Source organism: Microcebus murinus, chromosome 9 (assembly GCF_040939455.1).
Source record: "Microcebus murinus isolate Inina chromosome 9, M.murinus_Inina_mat1.0, whole genome shotgun sequence".
In the NCBI taxonomy this organism is placed as follows: Eukaryota; Metazoa; Chordata; class Mammalia; order Primates; family Cheirogaleidae; genus Microcebus; species Microcebus murinus.
This window is the reverse complement of record NC_134112.1, coordinates 28,031,862-28,057,358: the sequence shown is the minus strand read 5'-3', so window position 1 is coordinate 28,057,358 and position 25,497 is coordinate 28,031,862. Positions and strand designations below refer to the sequence as shown.

Sequence of the window (25,497 nt, the reverse complement as noted above, 5' to 3'; positions counted from 1 at the left end):
TGAGGCAAGTCCAGAATTTAAGGAGGCAGTCTTCTCCTTTACACTTAAGTAAGTGCAGGGTTGGTAACTGAAAGTGAATACTTCCTTAAATTTTGTTCCCTGGGCACCTAGGTTGCCTTAACTTGCTCTAGGCCCTGGTTATTTAAACAAGGGAGGAGATTGCTTTGGTTTGAATGTTTCTGTTCCCATAAAATTCATATGTTGCAACCCTAACCCCTAAGGTGCATCACCTAACCCCTAAGGTGATGGTGATTAGGGATTTGGGAGGTGATTAGGTTAAGAAAATGGAGTCCTCATGAGTAGGATTTGTACCCTTATAAAAGAGACCTCATTACATGCAGAAACTTTACTAGGAAAAAAAAAGAGACCTCAAATAAAAGAGGCCCAAGGGAGCTTGTTTGTTCCTTCCACTATATGAGGACACATGAAGCAGCAAGAAGGCACCATCTGTAAGGAGCAGGCCCTCGTTAGACACCAAATCTGCTGGAGCATTGCTTTTGTACTTCTCAGACTGCAGACATATGACAAATAAATTGTTTATAAGGCACTGAGTCTAAGGTGTTTTGTTATAGCAGCTCAAACAGACTATGACAGAGGTAGATCTCTGTATTCTGATATGGAATAAGGTGCAGAATAGTGTATATAAAATGAGCCCATATGACTAAATAAAAAACAAAGCATAAACATATGTACTAGTGTACTTATATATGTGGAATTAGTATAAATGTAAAATTATTTTCTGGCAGCCCATATTGGAGAGTGATGAGAAGGAAGTCTTATTCTTTATCTCTTTTGATATCTTTTATTTTCTTTTTAATAACTTTTATTGGTTTTGTTTAAAAATAATTAAAATCCAATAAAAATGTAGAATAAAAATTTAGAAGGGAGGAAGGAATGTAGCTTGGAGCTAAGTGTCAAATGGATAAGGTAATGCAATTTGTAAAGTTTTTAGGTTTATTATTATTATTTTTTTGAGACAGAGTCTCACTTTGTTGCCCAGGCTAGAGTGCCATGGTGTCAGCCTAGCTCACAGCAACCTCAAACTCCTGGGCTCAAGCAATCCTTCTGCCTCAGCCTCCCGAGTAGCTGGGACTACAGGCATGCACCACCATGCCCGGCTAATTTTTTCTATATATATTAGTTGGTCAATTAATATTTTTGTTGGCCATTTAATTTCTTGCTCTTACTCAGGCTGGTTTCGAACTCCTGACCTCGAGCAATCCACCCGCCTCGGCCTCCCAGAGTGCTAGGATTACAGGCGTGAACCACTATGCCTGGCCAAGTTTTTAGGTTTTTAGCCTCCCTGTACTCTATGACTATGTTTAATATTGTTATACATTGATTGAGACATAATCCTCTTTTCCTTTGTTGAATATGAAATAAATTACTTATATTATCAAAATTTAAACTAGCAACAATAATAGGCATCTGATTATAAATTATTAATCAGCCTCCTCTGATTATTCATAAATGGATTATACTTTGTAAATTTTCTTTAGGGGTCCAAGTGTTCTGTCCCTCTCACCATGTAAGCTGGTCATAGGCTATGAGTAGTGGAGTTGTGCGAGGAGGAGTTTGGGCCCAGGCACAATGGGAGTGAATGTATAGTTCTGACTATGTTCTAAAGACAAATAGTTCTATTTGGGGTAGACTTGTATGCTATGGTGGTAGTTGTGGTTATTCACAATAATGGGGCCAAGAACTTCAGATTCCTCAGCTTGATTGGGTCCCAGCTCTATTCCTGGAGACAAGCATCCCCAACCCTGCCTCAACTGGGTTGCGATAAACCATTACATTTCTGTCCCTTATCTCATACCAAATTGTTAATCATATTGGTATATTATTACAAAGCCTTGATTAAAGATAATATGATCTTTTGCAGAGTTTGAAATTGTAATAGAACTGTTTTATATCAGCTATTTTTGTTATTCTAATCCTGTTTGCTTACAAATAAATAAGAGGATTAGGAGAGAGTACCATGCCAGTAATGCTCTCTTTTGTTCTCCAGTTGAATGTTAGCTGAAGGAACTAGAATTAAGTACTAATTGAATGTATCTATCCTTTGTAGCATTTGATTTGTTAGATATTCATTTGTGTGTCTAAATTTAGTTGTACTTTGTTGTTTTGGTGAATTGAGTGTTTTTAGGTTGCACATTTTGTATTATTTTTGCTTTAAAATAAATCTGTAAATTATTTTCCTTGTTCAGTGATACATTTTAAATTAATTTTATACTCTATTACCTAATGCAGTGTTTCTCAAACTTTTTTTCATTATTCCCTCTTAGGAAGCATTTTTAGTCTTGTTTTTTTCCTAGTGGGCTTTCTCCCTCAAGATATTTTAATACCACAGATATTCTGTGTATCTATCTATGTTGTCAAGTAGAGTTTAACTTTGGAGAGCTACAGCCATTGTAATATCTAAGATTCTTTCTCTCCAAAAGAACCACTTTTCATCTCTTTAGGAATGATATTGCCCAAATTGAGAATGTGTGATTTAAAGTGGTTATCAACCTGGAGGATTTTGTATCCCCCCTGCCCCCATTCCTACCCCCTGGAGACATTTGGTAATTTTGGGAGACGTTTTTTGGTTGTTACAACTAGAAGTTATGCTACTGGCATCTAGTGGGTAGATGCCAGGGGAAATGCTGGTAAACCTCCTGTAATGCACAGGACAGAGGACGGCCTCCCCTTCTGCCCCAAAGACTCATCCAGTCCCAAATGTCAGTAGTGCTGAGGCTGAGAAAATGATTGAAAGTATATAAATTTTCTCTGCTCTTTTATTAAACATCATTAAACTAAAGTATAAATTTGAAATAAATGAAAGTTCAGTATTAAGAATATTATCTAATTTAATTTTATCCACTTAAAAGCCAATGACCCTTAAATATAAAGTATAAAATCAGGCTGGGTGTGGTGGCTCACACCTGTAATCCCACTATTTTGGGAGGTCGAAGTGGAGCGAGAATCGCTTGAGGCTAAGAGTTTATGACCAGCCTGGGCAGCATAGTGAGACTCCATCTCTACAAAAAAATTAAAAAAAAAATCTAGTTGGGCATGGTGGCACTTGCCTATAGTCCCAGCTGGTTGGTAGGCTGAGGAAGGGGATCCCTTAAAGCCTAGCAGTTCATAGCAGGAGCTGTTACCATGCCACTGCACTCCAGCCTGGGTGACAGAGTACTCACTTAGTACTTACTTGATAGGGTTGTTGTGAAAATTAAATAAGTTATTAATATAAAGTGCTTATTGACACATAGTAAGTGCTTAATAAATGCTAACCTTCATTCCGATCTACTTCACATGCTTTACTTCATTAAAATGCCAAATAATTTTGCTTTCTTTTTCTCTTTGTAGATTTATGGTGGATTATTTTCTGAAGATAAGTGTTGGTACAGATGCAAAGTGCTGAAAATCATCAGTGATGAAAAGGCAGGAAATAAGTGTTCAGTTTTTTTGCTTTAAAGAATATTTATTTTGGTTCCAAAATTTGATGCTTATTTAGCTCTTCATTGCTTATTCATAATCATAATAAGATGTGGTTCATTGAAGTTGTAAATTAATTAAACATACTTTTTCCCTCTAATGAGCACAAAAGAAATTAATTGTTTAAAAACAATTGAGATTTGGGAATATTTCTCTGAATTTAAATTTGAATATAATCACCTGAGATTGTCCAAAAATAGATTATATAATTTGTAGATTATTTTTGGTGACTGGTTGGTTCTTTATATCTTAGTTCTTAATAATTATGCTTGGTTCTTGCTCATAAATAACTTTTACAAGTTCATTCTATTGTGATTGATGAGTAGGAAAACTCGATTGGTCCTGAAGTTAGGTGTATCTTTTATTTAGTTGATATGAGTATAGTTAATAATAAAGATTGGCTTGCTATTTTCTCATGCCTGGGTTAGATGTGATAAATTTTCTTTGTGTTAAGCCATTTTATTTTTTGACATTGTGAATATTTTACATGGGAAGATTTTTTTAAGGAGATTTGGGGAAATGGGATTCTGAATAGCTGTTTGATGGCAATTGCACACTGCAGGCTATGTAAAAGCATCTCTATACAATTGCCTTTAGTGTTTTTTCTGTGTCTGCTTTCTGGATTTAAAATATGTTACATGTGTTTTGTAAAATTATTTTTGGTATAATGTGAGGGGTGAAACAATTTGATTAATGCTCTGAATATCTTTTTGTTTTTAAAACTCATTATTTATTACTATGATAGGTAATGGTTTTATCTTAGTGGGATAGACCTTACCAATAGACCTTTTCCCCATGATTTGACAACTGGAGATCATATTTTGCTTTTGCTTTTGGATTGGCTTTAACTTATAAATTAAAGGATAGAATGACATTTGAGCTTGTAATGAACTATTTTTCTTTTTTAATCTTTTAAACAGATACAGAACTGGAGGTAAGGGTGAATTTGATTAGTTTCCAAGGTTTTGCTGGAATGGATTTAATTTTATAAAAGCTAGTTTGATAACTTTGCCTTTCTTTTCAGATTTTATTGTTTCCAACTTGAACTTAAGAATGTTGATTGATTTTTAACATTAGGAGAGATAGGAGAGGGCCATAATATTCAGAGGTTCATGTTTATTTAAAATACCAATTGTTTAAAAAACCAAAATGAGAAAAGATACTGTTGGAATTTCGCTAGTACCAAATATAGAGATCACTATAATTTCATGGACTATGGATTTTCTTTATTTTGAGGTTATTACTAGAGATTGGATTCTGAATGCATTTTGTCAACTTGAGGTAAAATGCTATCTTGATATACAGGTAATTAACAGAAAGCAGCAAATTGGTGGTTTCTTTGGAGATATTTAATGTAGGTTCAGTATTGGTATTTATCTCTTATTTTTTCCAGTGTCTGGTGAGGTACATTGACTATGGAAATACCGAAATTCTAAATCGGTCTGATATAGTTGAAATTCCTTTGGAGCTGCAATTTTCTAGTGTTGCCAAGAAGTATAGACTTTGGGGACTACAAATTCCTTCTGGTCAAGAAGTTACCCAGTTTGATCAGGCAAGTCAGATTTTAAATATTTTTGTTAATGAAAGTATAACTATATGTTTGAAACAAAATAGAAGTGTAGTTATGTCTCACTGACTTTAACATAAAAGTCTGTACAAATTTGTGAAAAATATGAATTATAAAATAACTCAGAAGCAATTATATAATATTTTAGTACTTATCATTGCTAGGTAAACATTCTTGAATAGAGAAGAGTGATATGTGTGTGTGTGTGTATATATATAGAATAAATGTAAATAGTTTTTTCTGATGTAAAAGATTAAAAGGATAATCTCATATAGTGGAGGAAATATGAATGCAGTTATTCTGTTATTGTTTGTTTTTGAGAAAGTATTTACTACATAAAAGTGATTGTTAATCTAGTCTTGGCTATAAGTATTACACATTTGAAATTGGGGTCATTTAATCAGATTTTGTCATTTTGACAGAGGCTCATACTGTTTGATGTAGTAATTGGCAGTGATCTGCTAATCTGAATTCTAGTTTACATTCACTTCCATTGAATTTTGAAATAGTAACCTAATTCTGGAAGACATCTGATAATTTCAAAAGTAGTCTTATAGAAGTCGTACCTCTTTTTAAATCTTCTGTGCAATAATGGTGGTTCTTTTGGTGAGTTGTAGTGCTGGTGAGGGATATTACATTGCAAAGTAATCAGGTTTGTAATTATTTTAGCAGCTCAGGTGGCTTATGTGAAAAATGGTTTAATCAGTATTATAAGAAATAGTAATTAAGTTTTGGAATATTTTTAATAAAACCTAAATTACAATTTAGGTATTAAGATGAGTATGCAGTTTATTTAGCATTTGAGAAAATGCATGAATAGTAGGGATTCAGAAACATCATATTTGCCTCTTTATTTCTTGTTTTGAGAATCTTGTAGGTGTGTTGGTGCAGTTTTGATTGCACTATAATTACTTATAAAAAACATTTCTACATATAAAACCCAGACTTTTATAAACATAAAGTGTAGATATTAATGTAAAATTTAAGTTTTTGGTTTAAAATCTAAAATTTATTACTTCCTTCTTTAATATAAATGCTTTGACCAAGGTAGAGGCTTGTTTTGAATTTTCTGCATGCTTGGAACCCTAATACCTTAAATTCACAGACCTTTGAATTTGTTTGCTCTTGCCTTATTTTACATGTAAAGAGATTGTGGTCTAGAATAATTAAATGACTTATTTAGTCATAAAGCTAATTAGGGAAAAACTAGGGCTAGAGCTCAAGTCCATGCTATCTTCATAGTAGGAAGATACACAGATTTATGTTGATTGAAACAAACAAGAATCAAGGGGGAAAAAGTTATAGTTCTAGAACTGAAGGAAGAAACTTCAATTAAGAATTTTTTTTTTTTTTTTTTTTTTTTTTTTGAGGCAGAGTCTCACTTTGTTGCCCAGGCTAGAGTGAGTGCCCTGGCATCAGCCTAGCTCACAGCAACCTCAAACTCCTGGGCTCAAGCGATCCTCCTGCCTCAGCCTCCCGAGTAGCTGGGACTACAGGCATGCACCACCATGCCCTGCTAATTTTTGTGTATATTTTTAGTTGGCCAATTAATTTCTTTCCATTTATAGTAGAGACGGGGTCTCGCTCTTGCTCAGGCTGGTTTCGAACTCCTGAACTCAAGCAATCTGCCTGCCTTGGCCTCCCAGAGTGCTAGGATTACAGGCATGAACCACCGCACCCAGCCTAAGAATGTTTTTGTATGCTTCATAGATTCTTTGTAGGTGTACTATATATAAACATTTGTATTTGGATGCTTAATTCTGTAAAAAGATCATTTATTTGAGTTTAGCTAATTGGCAAACTGGATGTTTTCTGGAAAAAAATAGTAATTCTTGATATCTCTGCTTAGAAAGCCACATTTAGTTGTTAATTTTCAGCTCAAAGCTCAAATGTAATCTTCTAAGTGAAGTCTTTGCTAATACCCACCATCCACTCCCTTGCGGCTATTTTAGTCACTCAGTATATAAAGCATGTAGACTTGTAATTTTTTTCTCCCCCATGGGCTAGTGAGTTTGGTAGAGACAAAACTGTTTTGGTTGGAACAAATATTCATTTTTCTGTGTCTAGTCTTTCTGCCTGTTAGATGTTAGATGAGCATCCAGTTTATTTAGCATTTGAGTAAATGGATGAATAGTAGGCATTCAGTAAAAACAAAAACGAGCAAAAATCCTGCACACTTCCAGAAGATGTCCTAGGCACTGAAAATTCCTTCAGCATATTTGTTTAACCAGCAGTTTCACGCCCATGCTGCACACAGTTGAAATTGATAGACTGGTGATTACAAACTGCTGAAGATCAAATGAAGATTAAATTACTATTCTTATATGCCTTTATTTAAAATTTATATGTAGAATAGGGGAATGAAAACTAGAGATTAGAATTTGAGTTTAACAATTTAAAGAACTTTTAGCTTATTTTCTAATATATACAGATAAGATTAGGTAGAATAAATTAGAAATCAAGTGATGCTTTCTGGTTTCTGAATAAAGCTTACCGGTTTGGAAAACAGAATGAAATATATGTTAGGAAAGTAACATAAATCTTTTTTAAATGATTTTGATAGCTCTGTATCCTACATGAATGACTAGATTTATTTGAAAGGTTAAGTTTATGCCTTTTAAATACCTAAATATGTTTTAAAAGTACATGTATGCATCTATCTCCAGTTCACAAGAATTTAGCAGAAAATATAACGCATTTCTCATGATAAAAATTAAATGTTTGATATTTATAAAAGTATATAGCATATATGTTTATGGTAAAGTGTAGTATTAAAACATCCATGTATCATCTCTGCCATGTCATTCTTTTTGTTTCAACTGGAGAGAACACAGAATTTGTTTCAAGTTCAAGGTTCAGTCTTTGTGATTAGATATACTTAAGAGACAATCTGATTTTAAAACTTTATATTGATTGTGATTAGTGAGTATAACCAAAAAGCATTTTACTTAAGAGAGAAGTCTAAAAATCACATTTCTGCATTAAAAAATTCTAAGCAAGGAGTACTGGACCTTTAGGTCCTTCAGCTTTAAGTCAATTAGAACTTTTGTAGAAAGTAGATTATTTCCATTTGCATTCATATGTTGCCCGAAGACAGAGTTTCTTTCTTTTTTTTTTGACAGTTTCTTCAAATATTAATAATTTTTCATATTCCAGCAGTAGTTTTCAAACATTACTTAGGGGTGGAAGTTGTTCTTGAATTTTAGATAGATTTTCGATAATAAGGGTTGAAACCAAGGGTTTTTGTATGAAAGAGGTTAACTAGAAAACTGTATCTGATTGATTAAAATCTTAATGTGATATATTTCAATGAATTACATTTTGAGTTTGTTGGCTTTGCCTGCCTGATCCCATTTGATTGGTAATGAATTCTGGACCATATTTGCTGTTTATATTGGTATTCTTTGTGAATTCAAGCCTCTTGATACAGTGTGTGTATTTCCAAATTTTATGCTTTGAAAAATTTACAAAACCTGTATTTGTTAACCTAAAAAACTTTCTTATTTTGCCTTGTGGATCAAAAAAATTCTTTTTTCTTTTTTTTTGGTAGTGATTGTTGGTGATCCTTGAGCATATATAGTTTGAATTTCCTTCTTTGTCTGTTGAGATGCATTCTTCTAGGCCCAGAGGTTCTTAACCTGGTATTAAATTGTATCACAGTGAAATAACTTCTTTTGTAATCATGTTATGCATTTAACAACATTCTGAGAGGTATCTAAAGATTTCTGTTTTTCTTTCTTTCTTTTTATTTTTCATTTATTTTATTTTTTTTGAGACAAAGTCTCGCTTTGTTGCCCAGGCTAGAGTGAATGCCGTAGCGTCAGCCTAGCTCACAGCAACCTCAAACTCCTGGGCTCAAGCAATCCTTTTGCCTCAGCCTCCTGAGTAGCTGGGACCACAGGCATGCACCACCATGCCTGGCTAATTTTTTCTATATATATTAGTTGGCCAATTAATTTCTTTCTATTTATAGTAGAGACAGGGTCTCGCTCTTGCTCAGCTGGTTTTGAACTCCTGACCTCGAGCAATCTGCCCGCCTCAGCCTCCCAGAGTGTTAGGATTACAGGCGTGAGCCACGGCACCCTGCCTATTTTTCATTTTTGAGTACAAAGATTTTACCAGACTGATAAAGGAGCCCATGACACAAAAAAGATTAAGAGCTCTTGCATAGGTCTGTCTTCTACCCTCTATATTGCTGTATAGCTAAAAAAGATACAGAAAATAGTTAGTCCCTGCTAATATTATTTAGTTTCTTGGACTTTGAATTTTTAAAAAATGTGGCCACCTAGTATTTTCTTGTTTTTAGTTTGGTCTTTGCACACTTGTTTCTCTGATTATTATTGATATGATTTCCTATTTGGTTTGTTTTATTTGTGGGAACTATATTGTTTTTATTTTTATCTTTTTTACTGTGTTGCTTTTGTATTTATCTAGTGGGAATATAACTAAGAATAAAGCTTTTTCCTCTAATAGAGATATAATTCATCAGATTAATTATGTCTTATTTCAAAGAAGATGTGAACCAGTAAATTTGAACAGTACTCACCCATTTTATGTTTTTAAGTTTATGCATTATATATTCTGAAAAATGAGTAATTTCCTTTATATAGTTTACATAGGCTGAAAATCAGGAAAAGAACCTAGAGAAATTTGGGAAGAGTAATTAGATCATATCAAAGTAATTTTAAGAATTATGGCTTTCTAGAGGAGTAGACAAGTTCTTATTAAGTCTCAAGATATTATCTAATCCCAAATATATTTTGGGTATAGTTGTGTTCGGTTCTGTGGATGAGTAATCAACAGTTAAAAGTTAGCAAACACGTAATTTATCATATGGCTTCTCATATACTAGTTGTACAGGTATGGCATCCTTAAAAATCTATTTAAGAGAATTTTGAATATAAGAATTTTTAACATTTCACATTTCATAATTTCAATTTGTTGATTTTTTAAAGAAATTACATTTTGTACTTTGAGTTTCTATTTTTTTGCTCCTATTTTTTGTCTTTAAAACCAGAGTACCTGACTTTGCCTTAAAACTATTTTTAAAATTTTCTTGAAATTGAGTACCTTTTCTAGATAATAAATTCATTTTTATGGGCTATTCCTCCTCAGGATACCATTACATTTAGTTGGGGCTGAAATAATCAATACAATCTGCTGGGTTTAAAAAAAATAGAATATTTAATTAGTATATATTTAAAAATTTATGAACATGACTGTACAAATATTAGCTGTACTTCTGAAAGGGAAGATTTTAACAAGTGTGTAATCAGAATACAGTCATGCACATGCAGAAGTATATTTGCATATAGCCAACAACCAGGTAAGACCACTTATATATAGAATGAAGAAATACGATGCTTGGAAAAGAATGGGAAGAAACAAAGTAAGTGTGGAGAAACATGTTGATATAGCTGGTTTGTCTTCTTTCCTATCTTTCATAGGGCAGAACCTTTTTGGGGAGCTTGATTTTTGAAAAGGAAATAAAAATGAGAATTAAAGCAACCTATCAAGATGGAACAGTTATTGCTCAGGCTGAGTATGGCAGTGTGGATATAGGGGAAGAGGTGGCTAAGAAAGGATTTGCAGAAAAATGCAAACTCACTTCCACTACTAACGTCTGTGAGGAAAAAAAATCGGATCCTGGTCAGTTTGCTCTCAGAAACCTCAAAAGCCCCATTCCCTTGTGGGGACATAGATCAAATCAGTCAACTTTCAGCAGACCGAAGGGGCGCTTAAGTGGGAGGCTGGCTCTTGACTTGAAGAATGAAAATGATGCAGGAAATCATGTGACATTTCCAAAGTAAGAATGTGGTAGGATTTTTAGTTTTAACTAATTTCTAATTCATGGTAGGTATCCTTGTCGTCATAGTGGAGTAGAAGTTAAGGCTTATGCTGTTGGAACCCCTAACTATGTCAGTGATTTTGAGGATGATATTATTTGTTTTTCTCAAACATGTGTTCATCTCTGTTTTAGCAGAATATTTTTATTAAAAGCCATTTTCAAAGAAAAATCATTCCTGAATTGTTTAGTTTACATACCAGCTTCTCAAGCCAACTGTTTTGAATATATTTGTCAAAAATAAAAATGTCTCTAAATCTGAATTATTCAGGCACAGCCAAAATTTCAAATGAGATTTCAAGTTTTTTTCTCTGGCTTCCAGAAAATTTTAGTAAGTTTCAGGGAATTGCCTTTTCTTTTTTAACAAAAGAGCCTCTTTTCTTCTTCCCGTGAAAACTTGTGATGAAATTTGATTATTCCAAAAGAAGTTTACTTTTTAGATCATTTTAAATTATCAACTTAAAGCAGAAAGTCATGTTTGTTATTTATATATGCTAAAACATGATTCTGTATTATGATCCAAGCCTTGGTGATACTGTGTCTTGGATGATGTAGCTGTTTGGTGGGATCTCATCAGTGCCTTAGGTACTAAACTGTCAAATGGGGTGGAGGGTCATGGGGAGGAGGAATTGGAAGAAACTGAAAAAGAAATGCTTTTTACTTTGTTCTTTAGAGTTGATAGTGTTTTGAGGAAGTTGAAATATATTTTCTTTGAGAGTTAGAGGCATTGTTTTAGAAGTATTTAGTTTAAAATCTCATTAGCAATAAGTTATTTTTAAATGTTGAACTAGGTAAAGGTTTTAGTTTCTAAAATTAACTTTAAGATATGGTATAGAAAGCCCAAGATAATTTAGTTTTGATTTATGATCTCTGTCAGCCTTACACAGTTTGTTTTTTAAAATGAGTGAATTTGTTTTTAATAGGGAAAGTTTGGCTGCTGGTGACTTTAATTTAGGGTCCAATGTCAGCCTGGCAAAAATTAAACAGGACCAGAAACTGATTGAAGAAAATGAAAAGCTTAAAACAGAGAAGGATGCTCTTTTTGAAAGTTACAAGGCATTAGAATTGAAAGTAGAACAGACTCTCCAGGAGCTGCAGGTATGTTCAATGGCTTAAGGTAAAGAATATCCAACTGGGAAATCTGTATACTCATATGCTCTTATTTACTTAATTTTCTCACTTTCCTTTTTCTCCACCCCACCCCTCAGTTTTCTCCTTCTTTGCTTATACCTGTATATTTATAGATGAAATTTGTTCTTAAACTCTGAGCCAGTCATCTTTGGATTCCATTGGATGTGTTGGAAAGTTTAATAATTTCTTGTTTACATTTCCCTTTGTGTTCTTAAAAATACTTAACTATGGAAATTTTCAAACATTCCAAAAAGAGAGAGACCTGAATAATTAATTCTCATGTGCCCATCACCCAGTTTTTATAATTATTAAATAATAGCCAATCTTTTTTAAAATTTATACTTCCTGGTTATTTTAAAACAAATCCTGTATGTATTTGGCAAAGGAGGAAAAAACCCATAATCATAATACTATTTCCACTTAAAAATAAGCAATAATGCATTAATATTATTTAATATCCAGGCAGTGTTCAAATTTCCCATATTATACCATGAATGCCCTTTTACAGTTGGTTTCGTGTAATCAGATCCAAGTTAGGCCCATATGTTGCATTTTGGTTGATATATCTTTTACATTGCTTTTATCTGCATCCTTGTGTTGCTTAAGAGGGTTCTTTATTTCCATGTATGTTTGCTTTTATGGCAGTTAAGTCTACAGATTTGCTCAGATTCATGTTCAAATTTTTTTTCCCCCAAGAATACTGTGTGGTTTTCAAATGTGTATTTTTTACTGACACCAAATGTGTTATTCCAACACCAATGTTCTAACATTGACTAGGTGGCTAATAATTCAGTTCAGTTCTGACACTAACTGCTTGTGTTAGTGCAGAACCTACAAGTTAAGGACTCAGTTTCACAAGACTACTGCCACTTCTAGCACCAGCTACAAATCAGGTCCCTAGATTACTTGTACTTCTGCCCACCCACTATAAATTTGGGTGATCCTCCCTAAGGTTAAATAATCGCTAGAACCACTCACAGAACTCAGGAAAGTGCTACACTTACAGTTTTATTATAAAGCATATAACTCAGAAACAGCCAAATAAATCACAGATATGCACAGGGCAAGGCATTGGGGCAGGAGGTACAGAGCTTTCATGCCCTTTCCTGGTGTGTCACCCTCACAGCACATGGATGTATTTACCAACCTAGAAGCTCCCCCAATCTCATTCTGAGAGTTAAAAGTTGAGGTTTCATTATAAAGGCTCAATTTATTAAATCATTGGCCATTGGTAATTAAACTCATTCTCCAGCTCCTCCTCTCTTCCTGGAGGTGGGGGATGGTAGGGCTGAAAGTTTTTATTTTTAATTTCAGTAGATTTTTTTTATTATATGGATGAATTGTATGGTGGTGAAGTCTGGGCTTTTATCTATCACCCAAATAGTATACATTGTACCCAATAGGTAATTTTTCATTCCTCACTCTTTTTTCCATCTTTCCCCTTCTGAGTCTCCACTGTTCATTGTCCCTCTGTATGACTATGCATACCCATAGCTTACTTCCCACTTATAAGTGAGGACATATGGTACTTGGTTTTCCATTGCTGAACTACTTCCCTTTAAAATGTTGAACTAGGTAAAGGTTTTAGTTTCCAGAATTAACTTTTAAGATATGGTATAGAAAACCTAAGATAATTTAGTTTTGATTTGTGATCTCTGTCAGCCTTACACAGTTTGTTTTTTAAAATGAGTGAATTTGTTTTTAATAGGGATAGTTTGGCTATTGGTGACTTTAATTTAGGGTCTAATGTCAGCCTGGCAAAAATTAAACAGGACCAGAAACTGAAGAAAATGAAAAGCTTAGGATCCCTTAGGATGATGGCCTCCAGTATCATACAAGTTGCTGCGAAAGACATTATTTCATTCTTTTTTATGGCTGAGTAGTGCTCCATGGTGTGGAATACTTTTTCTTTATCCACTCATTGGTTTATGAGCACTTAGATTGATTCTATATCTTTGCAATTTGTGAATTGTGCTGCAATGAACATTTAAGTACAGGTGACTTTTTTGATAAAATGATTTCTTTTCCTTTGGATATGTCCCCAGTAGTGAGGTTGTTGGATTGAATGGTAAATATACTTCTAGTTCTTTGAGAAATTTCTATACTGTCATCCATAGAGGTTGTGCTAATCACATTCCCACCAACAGTGTATAATCATTCCTTTTTCATGGTATCCATACCAGCTTCTATTTTTTATTGACTTTTTAATAGTAGCCATTCTGTGGTAAGGTAGTATCTTATTGTGGTTTTAATTTGCATTTCCCTGATGATTAGCGATGTTGAGCATTTTAATGTATTTGTATTTTTTTTTGTCATTTGTGTCTCTTCTTTTGAAAACTGTTTATGTCTTTTGCTCACTTTTTATGTTTTTTTTTTTGTTGTTTGTTTGCTTTTTTTTTTTAATTATTTTTTTTATTTTGGTATATTATGGGGGTACAGATTTTAAGGTTTCAATAAATGCCCATTTCCCCCCCTCCCCCCAAAAGTCTGAGTCTCCATAATGACCATCCCCCAGATGGTGCACATCTCACTCACTATGTATGTATATACCCGCCCCCCTCCCCCCTCCCACCTGCCCAATACCCTATTACTGTAGCACCTATGTGTCCACTTAGGTGCTACTCAGTTAATACCAGTTTGCTGGAGAATATATCTGGTGCTTGTTTTTCCATTCTTGGGATACTTCACTTAGTAGTATGGGTTCCAGCTCTAACCAGGAAAATATAAGGTGTGCTATATCACCATTGTTTCTTAGAGCTGAATAGTACTCCATGGTGTACATATACCACATTTTATTAATCCATTCTTGGATTGATGGGCACTTGGGCTGTTTCCACAGCCTTGCAATTATGAATTGTGCTGCTATAAACATTCGAGTGCAGGTGTCTTTTTTGTAGAGTGTCACTGGATCATTTGGGTAGATGCCCAGCAATGGGATTGCTGGATCAAATGGTAGATTCACTTGTATCGCTTTAAGGTATCTCCATATTGCTTTCCACAGAGGTTGAACTAGTTTGCAGTCCCACCAGCAGTGTAGGAGTGTTCCTCTCTCTCCGCAACCACGCCAGCATTTATTGTTTGGAGATTTTTTGATAAAGGCCATTCTCACTGGGGTTAAGTGATATCTCATTGTGGTTTTGATTTGCATTTCCCTGATGATTAGAGATGTTGAGCATTTCTTCGTATGTTTGTTGGCCATTCTTCTGTCTTCTTTAGAAAAATTTCTGTTCAAGTCCTTTGCCCATTTTTTAATGGGGTTATTTGATTTTTTCTTCCTAATTTTCGTGAGTTCTAAGTATATTCTAGTTATCAGTCCCTTATCGGATGCATAGGATGCAAAAATTTTCTCCCATTCTGTAGGTTGTCTGTTTACTTTCATGACTATTTCTTTGGCTGTGCAGAAGCTTTGTAGTTTGATCATGTCCCATTTATTTATTTTTGTTGCTGCTGTGATTGCCTTTGGGGACTTCTTCATAAACTCTTTGCCCAGGCCGATGTCTAGGAGAGTGTTTCCAACTTTTTCCTCTAGAGTTCTAATAGTTTCATATCTTAGGTTTAAGTCTGTTATCCAGCGTGAGTTGGTTTTTGTGAGATTTTTATGTTTTTTTTCTTGCTTATTTGTTTGAGTTCCTTGTAGATTCTGAATAATAGTCCTTTGTTGGATGTATAGTTTGCGAATATTTCTTCCCATTCTGTAGGTTGTTTATTTACTCTCTTGGTTATTTCTTCTGCTTTGCAGAAACTTTTTAGTTTAAGTCCCACATTTATTTTTGTTACTGTTGCATTTGCTTTTGGGGTCTTAGTCTTAAATTATTTGCCTAGGACAATATCAAGATTAGTTTTTCCTAGGTTTTCTTCTAGAATTTTCATGGTTTCAGGTCTTAATGTATCTTGAGTTAATTTTTGTCTATTGTGAGACACAGGGATCCAGTTTCATTCTTCTGCATGTGGCTATCCAGTTTTCCCAGCACCATTTATTTAATAAGGTGTCCTTTTGCCAGTGTATGTTTTTGTCTGCTTTGTCAAAGATTAGTTGTAGGTATATGGTTTTATTTCTGGGTTCTCTGTTCTGTTTCATCAATCTGTGTGTCTACTTTTATACCAGTAACATGCTGTTTGGGTAATTATAGCCTTGTAGTATAATTGGAAATTGGGTAATGTGATGCCTCCAGCTTTATACTTTTTGCTTAGTGTAGCTTTGGTTATTCAGGGCTTTTTTTTTTTTGTTCCACATGAAATTTAAGATTGGTTTTTCTACTTCTGTGGGAAATGATGTTGACATTTTGATAGTAATTGCATTGAATCCATAGATTACTTTGGGAAGTACAGTCATTTTAACAATATTGATTCTTTCAATCCATAAGCATGGGATGTTTTTATATTTGTTTGTGTCATCCACAGTTTCTTTCATTAGTGTTTTATACTTCACCTTGTAGAGATATTTCACCTCCTTTGTTAAGTATATTCCTAGGTATTTTATTTTATTTTTTACAGCTATTGTAAATGGGATTGAGTTTTGATTTGACAGAGCAGCTAATCTAAAGAGACTTTAGGGCCAGGCACCATGGTGCATACATGTAATCCTAGCACTTTGGGAGGCCAAGGTGGGAGGATCACTTGAGGCCAGGAGTTCAAGACTCAGCTTGGTTGTTATTGGTGTATAGAAATGCTACTGATTTGTGTACATTGATTTTGTAACCTCAGACTTTACTGAATTCACTTTTCAAAACTAGGAATCTTTTGGAGTTTTTAGGGTTTTCTGAGTATATGATCATATCATTGACAAACAGAGATAATCCAACTTCCTCTTTTCCCATTTGGATGCCCTTTTTTTCTTTTTCTTGCCTGATTGCTGTGGCAAGGACTTCTAGTACTATGTTAAATAGAAGACTAGCTAGCAGTTTATTGATTCTGTTCATGTTTTCAAAATCCTAACTTTTTGTTTCTTTGATCCTTTGTATTTTTTAAAATCTCTATTTCATTTAGTTATGCTCATTATTTCTCTTACTAATTTTTGTTTTTCTCCTTTTCTAGTTTCTTGAAGTGAATAATTAGGCTATTTATTTGAAATCTTTCTAATTTTTTGATGTGAGAATTGATTGCTATAACCTTCCTTCTTAAATGCTTTTGTTATCTCATAGGGTTTATATGGTATGTTTTGATTTTCATTTGTTTCAGGAAATTTTAAAATTTCCTCTGGGAGAATATTTAATTTCCATGTGTTTGTACAGTTTCCAAAGTTTCTCTTGTTATTAACTTCTAGTTTTATTCCATTATGGTCTGAGAAGAGACTGGATTCGATTGTTAAAATTTGTTGAGACTTGTTTTGTGTTCTGACATATGGTCTGTCCTGGAGAATGTGCCATGTGCTGATGAGAAGAATGTGTATTCTGTAGCTGTTGAATAAAAAATAAAAAAAAACCAAGGTCCCTTTGGTTTTAATTGCAGATTAAATCCAATGTTTCTTTGTTAATTTTCTGTCTAGATCTGCCTAATATTGACAGAGGGTGTTGAAGTTCTCAACTGTTCTTATATTAGAGTCTGTCTCTCCCTTTAGATCTAATAACTACTTTATATACCTGGGTGCTTTGGTGTTGGGTGCACATGACATTATGAAATATATATTTGGTATTTTCACTGTTTCCTGGCATACAACACCTGAAATCTTTGGAATCTCCAAAGTGCTGTCTGTGTTATGCTAATATTTACTGATAGTTTCAGGTTTGGGCTAGTCAGACAAAGGCATGATTAGAGGGTTGGGACTTTCAGCCTTGCTCACCAACCTATATGGAATGGAGAGGGGCTATAGGTCAAGTCTTCACCAATGGCCAGTGATTTAATCAATCATGCCTGTCATGAAGCCTCCATAAAAACCAAAGAGGACAGGGATCTGAGTGCTTCCAGAGGGCTGATGATGTGGAGATTCCCGAAGGGTGGTGCACCCACAGAGGGCATGGAACCCGTGTGTCCTTTCCCCCATACCTCACCTCACACATCTCTGCATCTCTATCCTTTATAAAAAACCTTAAATGTAAGTAAGTGTTTCCCTCAGTGTTCCACCAAATTAATTGAACCCAAAGAGGTGGTTATGGGCACCCCAACTTGAAGCTGGTTGGTGAGACATGAAAGAGGCCCAGACCTGTGAGTGATGTCTGAAGGAGACTGAGCCCTCACTTTGTGGGATCTTAACACTGTCTCCAGGTAAATAGTGTCTGAATTGAATTAGTGGATACCTAGATGGTGGCCATTTCTTGGTGTGTGGGGAAGAACCCACACTTTTGCTTACAGAAGTCTTCTTTTGTGTTGATGATTGTTGTGTGAAAGCAGAGGAAAACAGTGCATATATATTTGGAATTCCTCTTGCTGAATTGATTCCTTTATTATTATATAATGACCTTCTTTATCTATTTTTACTGTTTCGGACTTAAAGTCTGTGTTACCTGATATAAATATAACTAGTCCTGCTTGCTTTTCATTTCTGTTTGCATGGAATATCTTTTTTTTTGTCCCTTTAATTTCAGTTTAGGTGTTTTTACAGGTGAGTTTCTTGTAGGCAACATATATTTGGGTCATTAAAAAATATCTGTTTAGCCAGTATATATCTTTTATGTGTAAAGTTTGTTCCCCTTACATTCTAGATTATTATTGATATGTGTGGGCTTATTCCTGTCATTTTATTAATTGATTTATTTTGTACATGCTTTACTCCTTTCTTTTTCTGTCTCTCTTTTTTTGTTCCAGACAGAGTCTCACTCTCTTACCTGGGCTAGAGTGCTGTGGTGTCAGCCTAGCTCACAGCAACCTCAAACTTCTGGGCTTAAGTGATCCTTCTGTCTCAGCCTCCCGAGTAGCTGGGACTACAGGCATGTGCCACCATACCCAGCTAATTTTTTCAATATATTTTTTAGTTGGCCAATTAATTTATTTATATTTATAGTAGAGATGGGATCTCGATCTTGCTCAGACTGGTTTCGAACTCCTCAGCTTGAGCTATCTGCCCGCCTCAGCGTCCCAGACTGCTAGGATTACAGGTGTGAGCCACCACGCCCCGCCTCCTTTGTTTTTCTCTAATTGTTCATTACTGTGTTTTAGTGGTTTTCTGTAGGGGTGATATTTGACTCCTTTCTTTTCCTTCTTAACATGTTTACTCTTACAGTAGGTTTTATATTTTTATGTGTTTTTATGATGGTCGATATCATCCTTTTACTTTCAGGTGTAGGACTCCCTTAAGCATTTCTTGTAGGGCCATTCTAGTGGTGTTGAATTTCATTATCTTTTGCTTATCTGGGAAAGACTTTATTTCCCTTTGATAGGTGAAGGTTAACTTGTCTGGCAGTTTTCTTCTTTTGACACTTTGAATATATCATCCTGTTCTCTCCTGGTCTGTAAAGTTTCTACTGAGAAATTCATTGTTATTCTTTTTTTTTTTTTTTTTTTTTTTTTTTTTTTTTTTTTTTTAACCCGCACTACCTGTTGGATCATTGTTATTCTTATTGGAGTTCCTTTACAAATGACCTGACAGATGCCTTTCTCATGCTGTTTTTAGAATTCTCTCTTTGTCTTTGACTTTTGACAGTTTTGTCTTTGACTTCTGATTACAGTATGCAGTGGAGAAAACTTTTTTGAATTGTACCTGTTTGGAGATCTCTGAGCTTCCTGTATTTGAATGTTTGTATCTTTTGCTAGACTTGAGAAATTTTCAGCTATTATTTTGTTAAATAGGTTATCTATTTCTTTTGTTTTCTCTTCACTTTCTGGAATGTTGATAATCAGAATATTTGGTCACTTTATGGTGTCCCATATATCTTGTAGCTTTTGTATATTGTTTTTCATTCTTTTTTCTTTATGTTTTTTCCTGACTGGTATTTCAAAAGACCTGTCTTTAAGTTCTGTAATTCTTTCTTCAGCTTGATCTAGTCTGTTGTTGAAGCTTTTGAATGTATTTTATATTCTATTCAGTGAATTCTTCAGTTCTAGGATCTTTTTGGTTCATTTTTTATGACGTATATTTATTAGTAAATTTTTCATTCACATTCTGTTTTGTGTTTCTGATTTTTTTTTTTTACTGTGTTCTCTTGTATTGTACTGAATTTCTTTAATATCAGTAGTTTGAATTCTTTTTCTCAGATTTGGTAAATTTCTTTTTGAATGGAATCTGTGGCTGGAGAATTATTTTTTTCCTTTGGAGGTGTCATATTTTCTTTTCTTTTGTCCTTACAATTGATATCTGCTTCTGGTGTAATAGTCTCTTCTTCCAGTTTTTTGAATTTGCTTTTGTAGCGGAGGACTTTTTCTTGAAGATGTTTCTATGGTATTGGTTGGATTTGATTCTGGGTGCATGGAGTAGTGGCGTCTCCATATGATTTCTTCGGCTGTAATCAGTGTTGTGGTGTCTGTGCTTTCCTCAGTGGCTTAGGATGAGGTTTTTAGTGGAGGCTGTGGTGAAGTTTTGCCAGGGATAAGGACACCAGATAGTACAGTCCATGGGCCCCAGTGTGGCCAGTGGCAGGCCGAGTGTATGTGTGTTTGGGTCCTAGGGCAGCATACACTGGCACTGCTCTTACTAGGTCCAACTGGGTCATTTCTTTGGTCTCCAGGACGCTTACTTGGATGCCAGTAGTGACAGTAGTGGGCCAGGAGGGCGGGTGGGTCCTCTGGCCTCTGGGCAGCAGGCATGGTATAAATGATAAAAGTAGCTTTGGCTAGGATATTGTATGGCTCTCAAGCATTCAGTGCTGGTGTTAGTGGGTGGCTGTGATGGGCTGGATTGGCTAGTCCTCATGCGTGCAGTTGCCATGTGAGTGGTTGCCAGCTTCAGTGGTAGTGGTAGGTTGGGTGTTCCTGACCTTAGGCCACTGAGAGGAGTACTCAGGTGCCAGTGATTGTGGACTGAATTAGGTTATCCCCAGGCTCCTGGATGGCATGCTCAGGTACTGGGGCTGGGGACAGATCTGGGTTGGGCAGACTTGTCCTCAGGCCCTCTGGTGATTTGGGCAGGTGCTGGCTGTGGTAAGCAGAGGCAGAGTGGTCCCCAGGGCCTGGTGGAATGCTTGGGTGGAGGTAGCACTGGCTGCCCTATAACCCTGCTATGGAGAGGGCGGGGTTCCTTTTAGTGGCAGAAGCTGTATGGAGGCAGCTGATAAATTTATGCTTTGCTTGCATTTGGCCCTGGTAGTGGTAGTTTGCAATGGTGATGGCTGTGGGCAATGGAATTTGTCCTCGGGGTGGATGAAAATGTGTGGCCACCTTTCTTCTAGGGGTGTTGGGATTACTAGCAGTAGTTCCTACCTCTGTCCTAGTGGCAGCAGCTAGCAGCAGTGGTGGCTGTAGGCAGGGGATGTCACTGTGGCTCCAGGGATGTGGAAATATAGGGACTGTTGGGCACCACACTAGGATGCAGTGTGATGAGGCCTGGGGTCTCAAAATAGCACTGTGCTGTGGCTGCTTAGGCCTCATGGGTGTGTGGGACCCAGTGCGAGTTCCTTCTCTGGAGCAGTGGTCTCCACGTAGCTCTCTATTTTAGTCTCTGGGCCCAGAAGGATCCATTGTCTCTCGGATGTCTAGGATTGCAGAAGTTCATGGTGGGAATGTGAGTTACGGGGGGTCTTTTTTTTTTTTTTTTTTTTTGAGACAGAGTCTCGCTTTCTTGCCTAGGCTAGTGTGAGTGCCGTGGCGTCAGCCTAGCTCACAGCAACCTCAAACTCCTGGGCTCAAGCAATCCTACTGCCTCAGCCTCCCGAGTTGCTGGGACTACAGGCACGAGCCACCATGCCCGGCTAATTTTTTATATATATATATTAGTTGGCCAATTGATTTCTTTCTATTTTTATAGTAGAGACGGGGTCTCGCTCAGGCTGGTTTTGAACTCCTGACCTTGAGCAATCCGCCCGCCTCGGCCTCCCAGAGTGCTAGGATTACAAGCGTGAGCCACCGCGCCCGGCCTACGGGGGTCTTTTGCACTGCCTTTCTCTCCACATGATCCTGGCCAAGCTGGCTGCTTTACTTCCCTCTCCAGCTATAGTAGTGGATTTACCTATTCTCCTTGCAGTTTTGTTAGTTTTGACTCATATTTTGATGCTATCTTATTAGTCACATACAGAGAATCAACCCATTTGTCAATATGTAATGTCCGCCTGTCTTTGTCCCTGAAAACTTTTCTTGCTTTGAAATCTGTTGTGTCCAAAATTTGTGTAGCTAACTTTGTTTTCTTTTGATTCTTTCTTAGTGTATCAGTTAATACTTACTTTTTTTTTTTTTTTACCATTTTTAGTGATTGCTCTAAGTTTGCAAGATACATTTACAACTAATTCAAGCCCACTTTCAAGTAACACTATACCACTTCACAGAAGGTACCATGAGCACCTTATTATAATAATGATCCTATCCTATCCTTTAATAGCACCTTATTATAACACCTTATTATAACAATGATCCCTACTGTCCCTTGTATCATTGATGTCCTTCATTTCACTTATATATAAGCATACATAAGCACATATGTTATACATAAGTGTACATAATAAAATACATTGTTGCTATTATTATTTTGAACAAACTGTTATATGTTAGATCAATTGAGAATTAAATAATTTTTTTATTTTACATTCATTTTTTCCTTCTTTGATACTCTTCCTTTTTGTAATGTAGATATGAGTTTCTGACCTATATTATTTTTCTTCTCTTTAAAGAATTTAACATTTCTTGCAAGAAAGGTTTACTGGTACTACATTCCCTCAATTTTTGTTTATCTTAAAAAATCTTTGTTTCATCTTCAGTTTTGAAGGATAATTTTGTAGGGTACAGAATTCTAGGTGGGTGTTTTTTTTCACAACACATTAATATTTCATACCACTCTTTACTTGCTTGTGTGGTTTCTGAGGAGATCTTGAATGCAATCCTTATCTTTACTCCTTTATAGGTAAGGTGTTTTTTCCCCCTCTGGCTTATTTTAGGATTTTTCTTTATCTTTGATTTTCTGTAGCTTAGAAATAATATGCCTGGGTATAATTTTTTTTTTTTTTTGGCATTTATTCTTGCTGTTCTTTGCATTATCTGGATCTGTGGTTTGGTGTCTGACATTAATTTGGGAAAATTCTCAGTTATTCTAGTTTGAGATATTTTTTTTGTTCCCCTCTCTTTTTATCTTTCTAGCATTCTCATTATAGATATGTTATGTCTTTTGTAGTTGTCCCATAATTCTTGGATCTTTTGTTGTTTTTTTAAGTCTTTATTTTCTTTGTTTCTCAATATTGAGCTTTCTGTTGAGGTACCCTGAAGTTCAAAGATATCTTTTCTCAGCCATGTCTAGTCTACTAGTAAGCCCATCAAAGGCATTCTTTATTTCTGTTACAGTGTTTTTGATCTCTAGCATTTCTTTCTGTTTTTCTTAGGATTTCCATGTCTCTGCTTACATTGCCCATCTTGCATGCTATCTGCTTTCTCCTTTAGAACCCTTAGCATATCAACCATAATTATTTTGAATTCCCTCTCTGATAATTCCAACATCCTTTCCACATCTGATTCTGATGTATTCTCTCTTTAAACTATTTTTTTGCCCTCTAGTATGCCTTGTAATTTTTTCCTGATAGCTGATTTATTGGGTGACAGGAAATGCTGTAAATAGGTCTTTAATAATGTAAGGTGTAGGGGGTGTTGTATAGTGCTATAATTAGGTGTTGTATAGTGCTATAATTAGGTCTCAGTCTTTTAGTGAGCCTATGCCTTTGGCCTGTGAATTCATGTATTTCCCAGTTTTTTTCTCCTTTCTTAGGCTAGAGTGGGATGGAATTTTGGGTATTTACCATCTCTCATGTGGCAGGCTAGAGCTGGATAGAGTTGGATGTTTTCTTTCCCCCAGGTCAGTTAGGCTCTGATAAAACCTTAGCAGAGGCCGGGCGCGGTGGCTCACGCTTGTAATCCTAGCACTCTGGGAGGCCGAGGCGGGTGGATTGTTTAAGGTCAGGAGTTCAAAACCAGCCTGAGTGAGACCCTGCCTCTACTATAAAAATAGAAAGAAATTAATTGGCCAGTTAATATATATATATATATAAATTAGCCGGGCATGGTGGCTCGTGCCTGTAGTCCCAGCAACTCAGGAGGCTGAGGCAGTAGGATTGCTTGAGCCCAGGAGTTTGAGGTTGCTGTGAGCTAGGCTGACGCCACGGCACTCACTCTAGCTTAGGCAAGAAAGCGAGACTCTGTCTCAAAAAAAAAAAAACCTTAGCAGATTAAGCTCTGGTTAACTGTTAGGTCATTAAATATGAAATGTCTGATTTCAAATCAAAAGTTTAGTTTATTATACAGTTTATTATCAAGCAGAAAGCAATGTAATTAATCAAAGTATGCGCCTAAACTGTCGACACAGTTTTGCCATTTTAATGGTAGATTGCTTATGCTAGCAGTGAAGAAGCCTGGAGAGCACGTGGCAATGAAATCATGAAAGGCATTTTCCACAGCTTGTTGAGAATTGAATATTTTTCTTTGCAAGAAGTGGTCCAAAGCCTGGAAGAAGTAGTCAGTTGGTGTAAGGTCTGGTGAATATGGTGGATGACAGAGTTTCCAAGTCCAGCCTCTGTAGTTTGAGCAGCATTGTTTTTTGCGACATGTAGTCTTGCAAGAGGATTGGCCTGTCTCTATTGACCAGTATCAGGGGCTTAATCACAAGTATCCTCCTTATTTCATTCAGTTGGTTGCAGTAGACATCCACTGTAATCAATTGACCAGGTTTCATGAAGCTGTATTGGATAAGACCAGCTCTGGACCACCAAACAGACACCATTAACTTTTTTTGATGAATATTTGGTTTTGGACTATGTTTTGGCACTTTATCTTTATCCAATCATTGTGGCAAATGCTTGTGATTGTCAAAAAGAATCCATTTTTCATCACACATAACAATATGATGTAGAAATGGTTTGCCTCATTACAGCAAAGAAAGGCAAGGTTCGAGATGATTTCTCTTCTGATGCTTGTTTAATTCATGTGGTACTCATCTGTCCAGCTTCTTTACCATACCCATTTGTTTCAAATGGTCCAGTATTGTTGGAATAGTAATGTCAAACCTTCCTGTTAATTCACATGTAGGTTGAGATGCATTTATTTCCACTACAGCTTTTAGCTCATCATTATCCACCGTGGTCTCAGGTCACCCACATGGTTCATTTTCAAGATTAAAATCACCAGAATGGACCTTCTCAAACCATGGACATACTGTGCATTCATTAGCCACATCCTTCCCAAACACTTCGTTGATATTTTGAGGTCTCTGCACTGTATTGGTTCCACAATACAACTCATGTTCAAAAATAACATGAATTAGCCATAGTTTCACAAAAATTGCTCTACAAAAAAATTTGAAAGATAATCACAAGCCAAAACGTGCATTTGAAAGAATGAGGATGTGCCTTCACAATAAAAATAAAACAAGAAGTGTCAAAGTGAAATGTCAGAGATATCAACTGTCAAACATACTACT

General features: G+C 35.7%; 1 protein-coding gene across 3 annotated transcripts in view; it reads left to right on the top strand.

Moving 5' to 3' along the window:
• The window catches only part of STK31 (serine/threonine kinase 31), a 92,453-nt gene that overhangs the window by 12,740 nt on the left and 54,216 nt on the right, over window positions 1-25,497 (top strand). For all 3 annotated transcript variants that reach the window (XM_012773323.2, XM_012773322.2, XM_076006174.1), the window contains 4 exons: window positions 3,352-3,426; window positions 4,874-5,032; window positions 10,495-10,853; window positions 11,816-11,990. In XM_012773323.2, coding sequence (XP_012628777.1) covers window positions 3,352-3,426; window positions 4,874-5,032; window positions 10,495-10,853; window positions 11,816-11,990 — 768 coding nt within the window. The remainder of the gene's footprint in view (window positions 1-3,351; window positions 3,427-4,873; window positions 5,033-10,494; window positions 10,854-11,815; window positions 11,991-25,497) is intronic.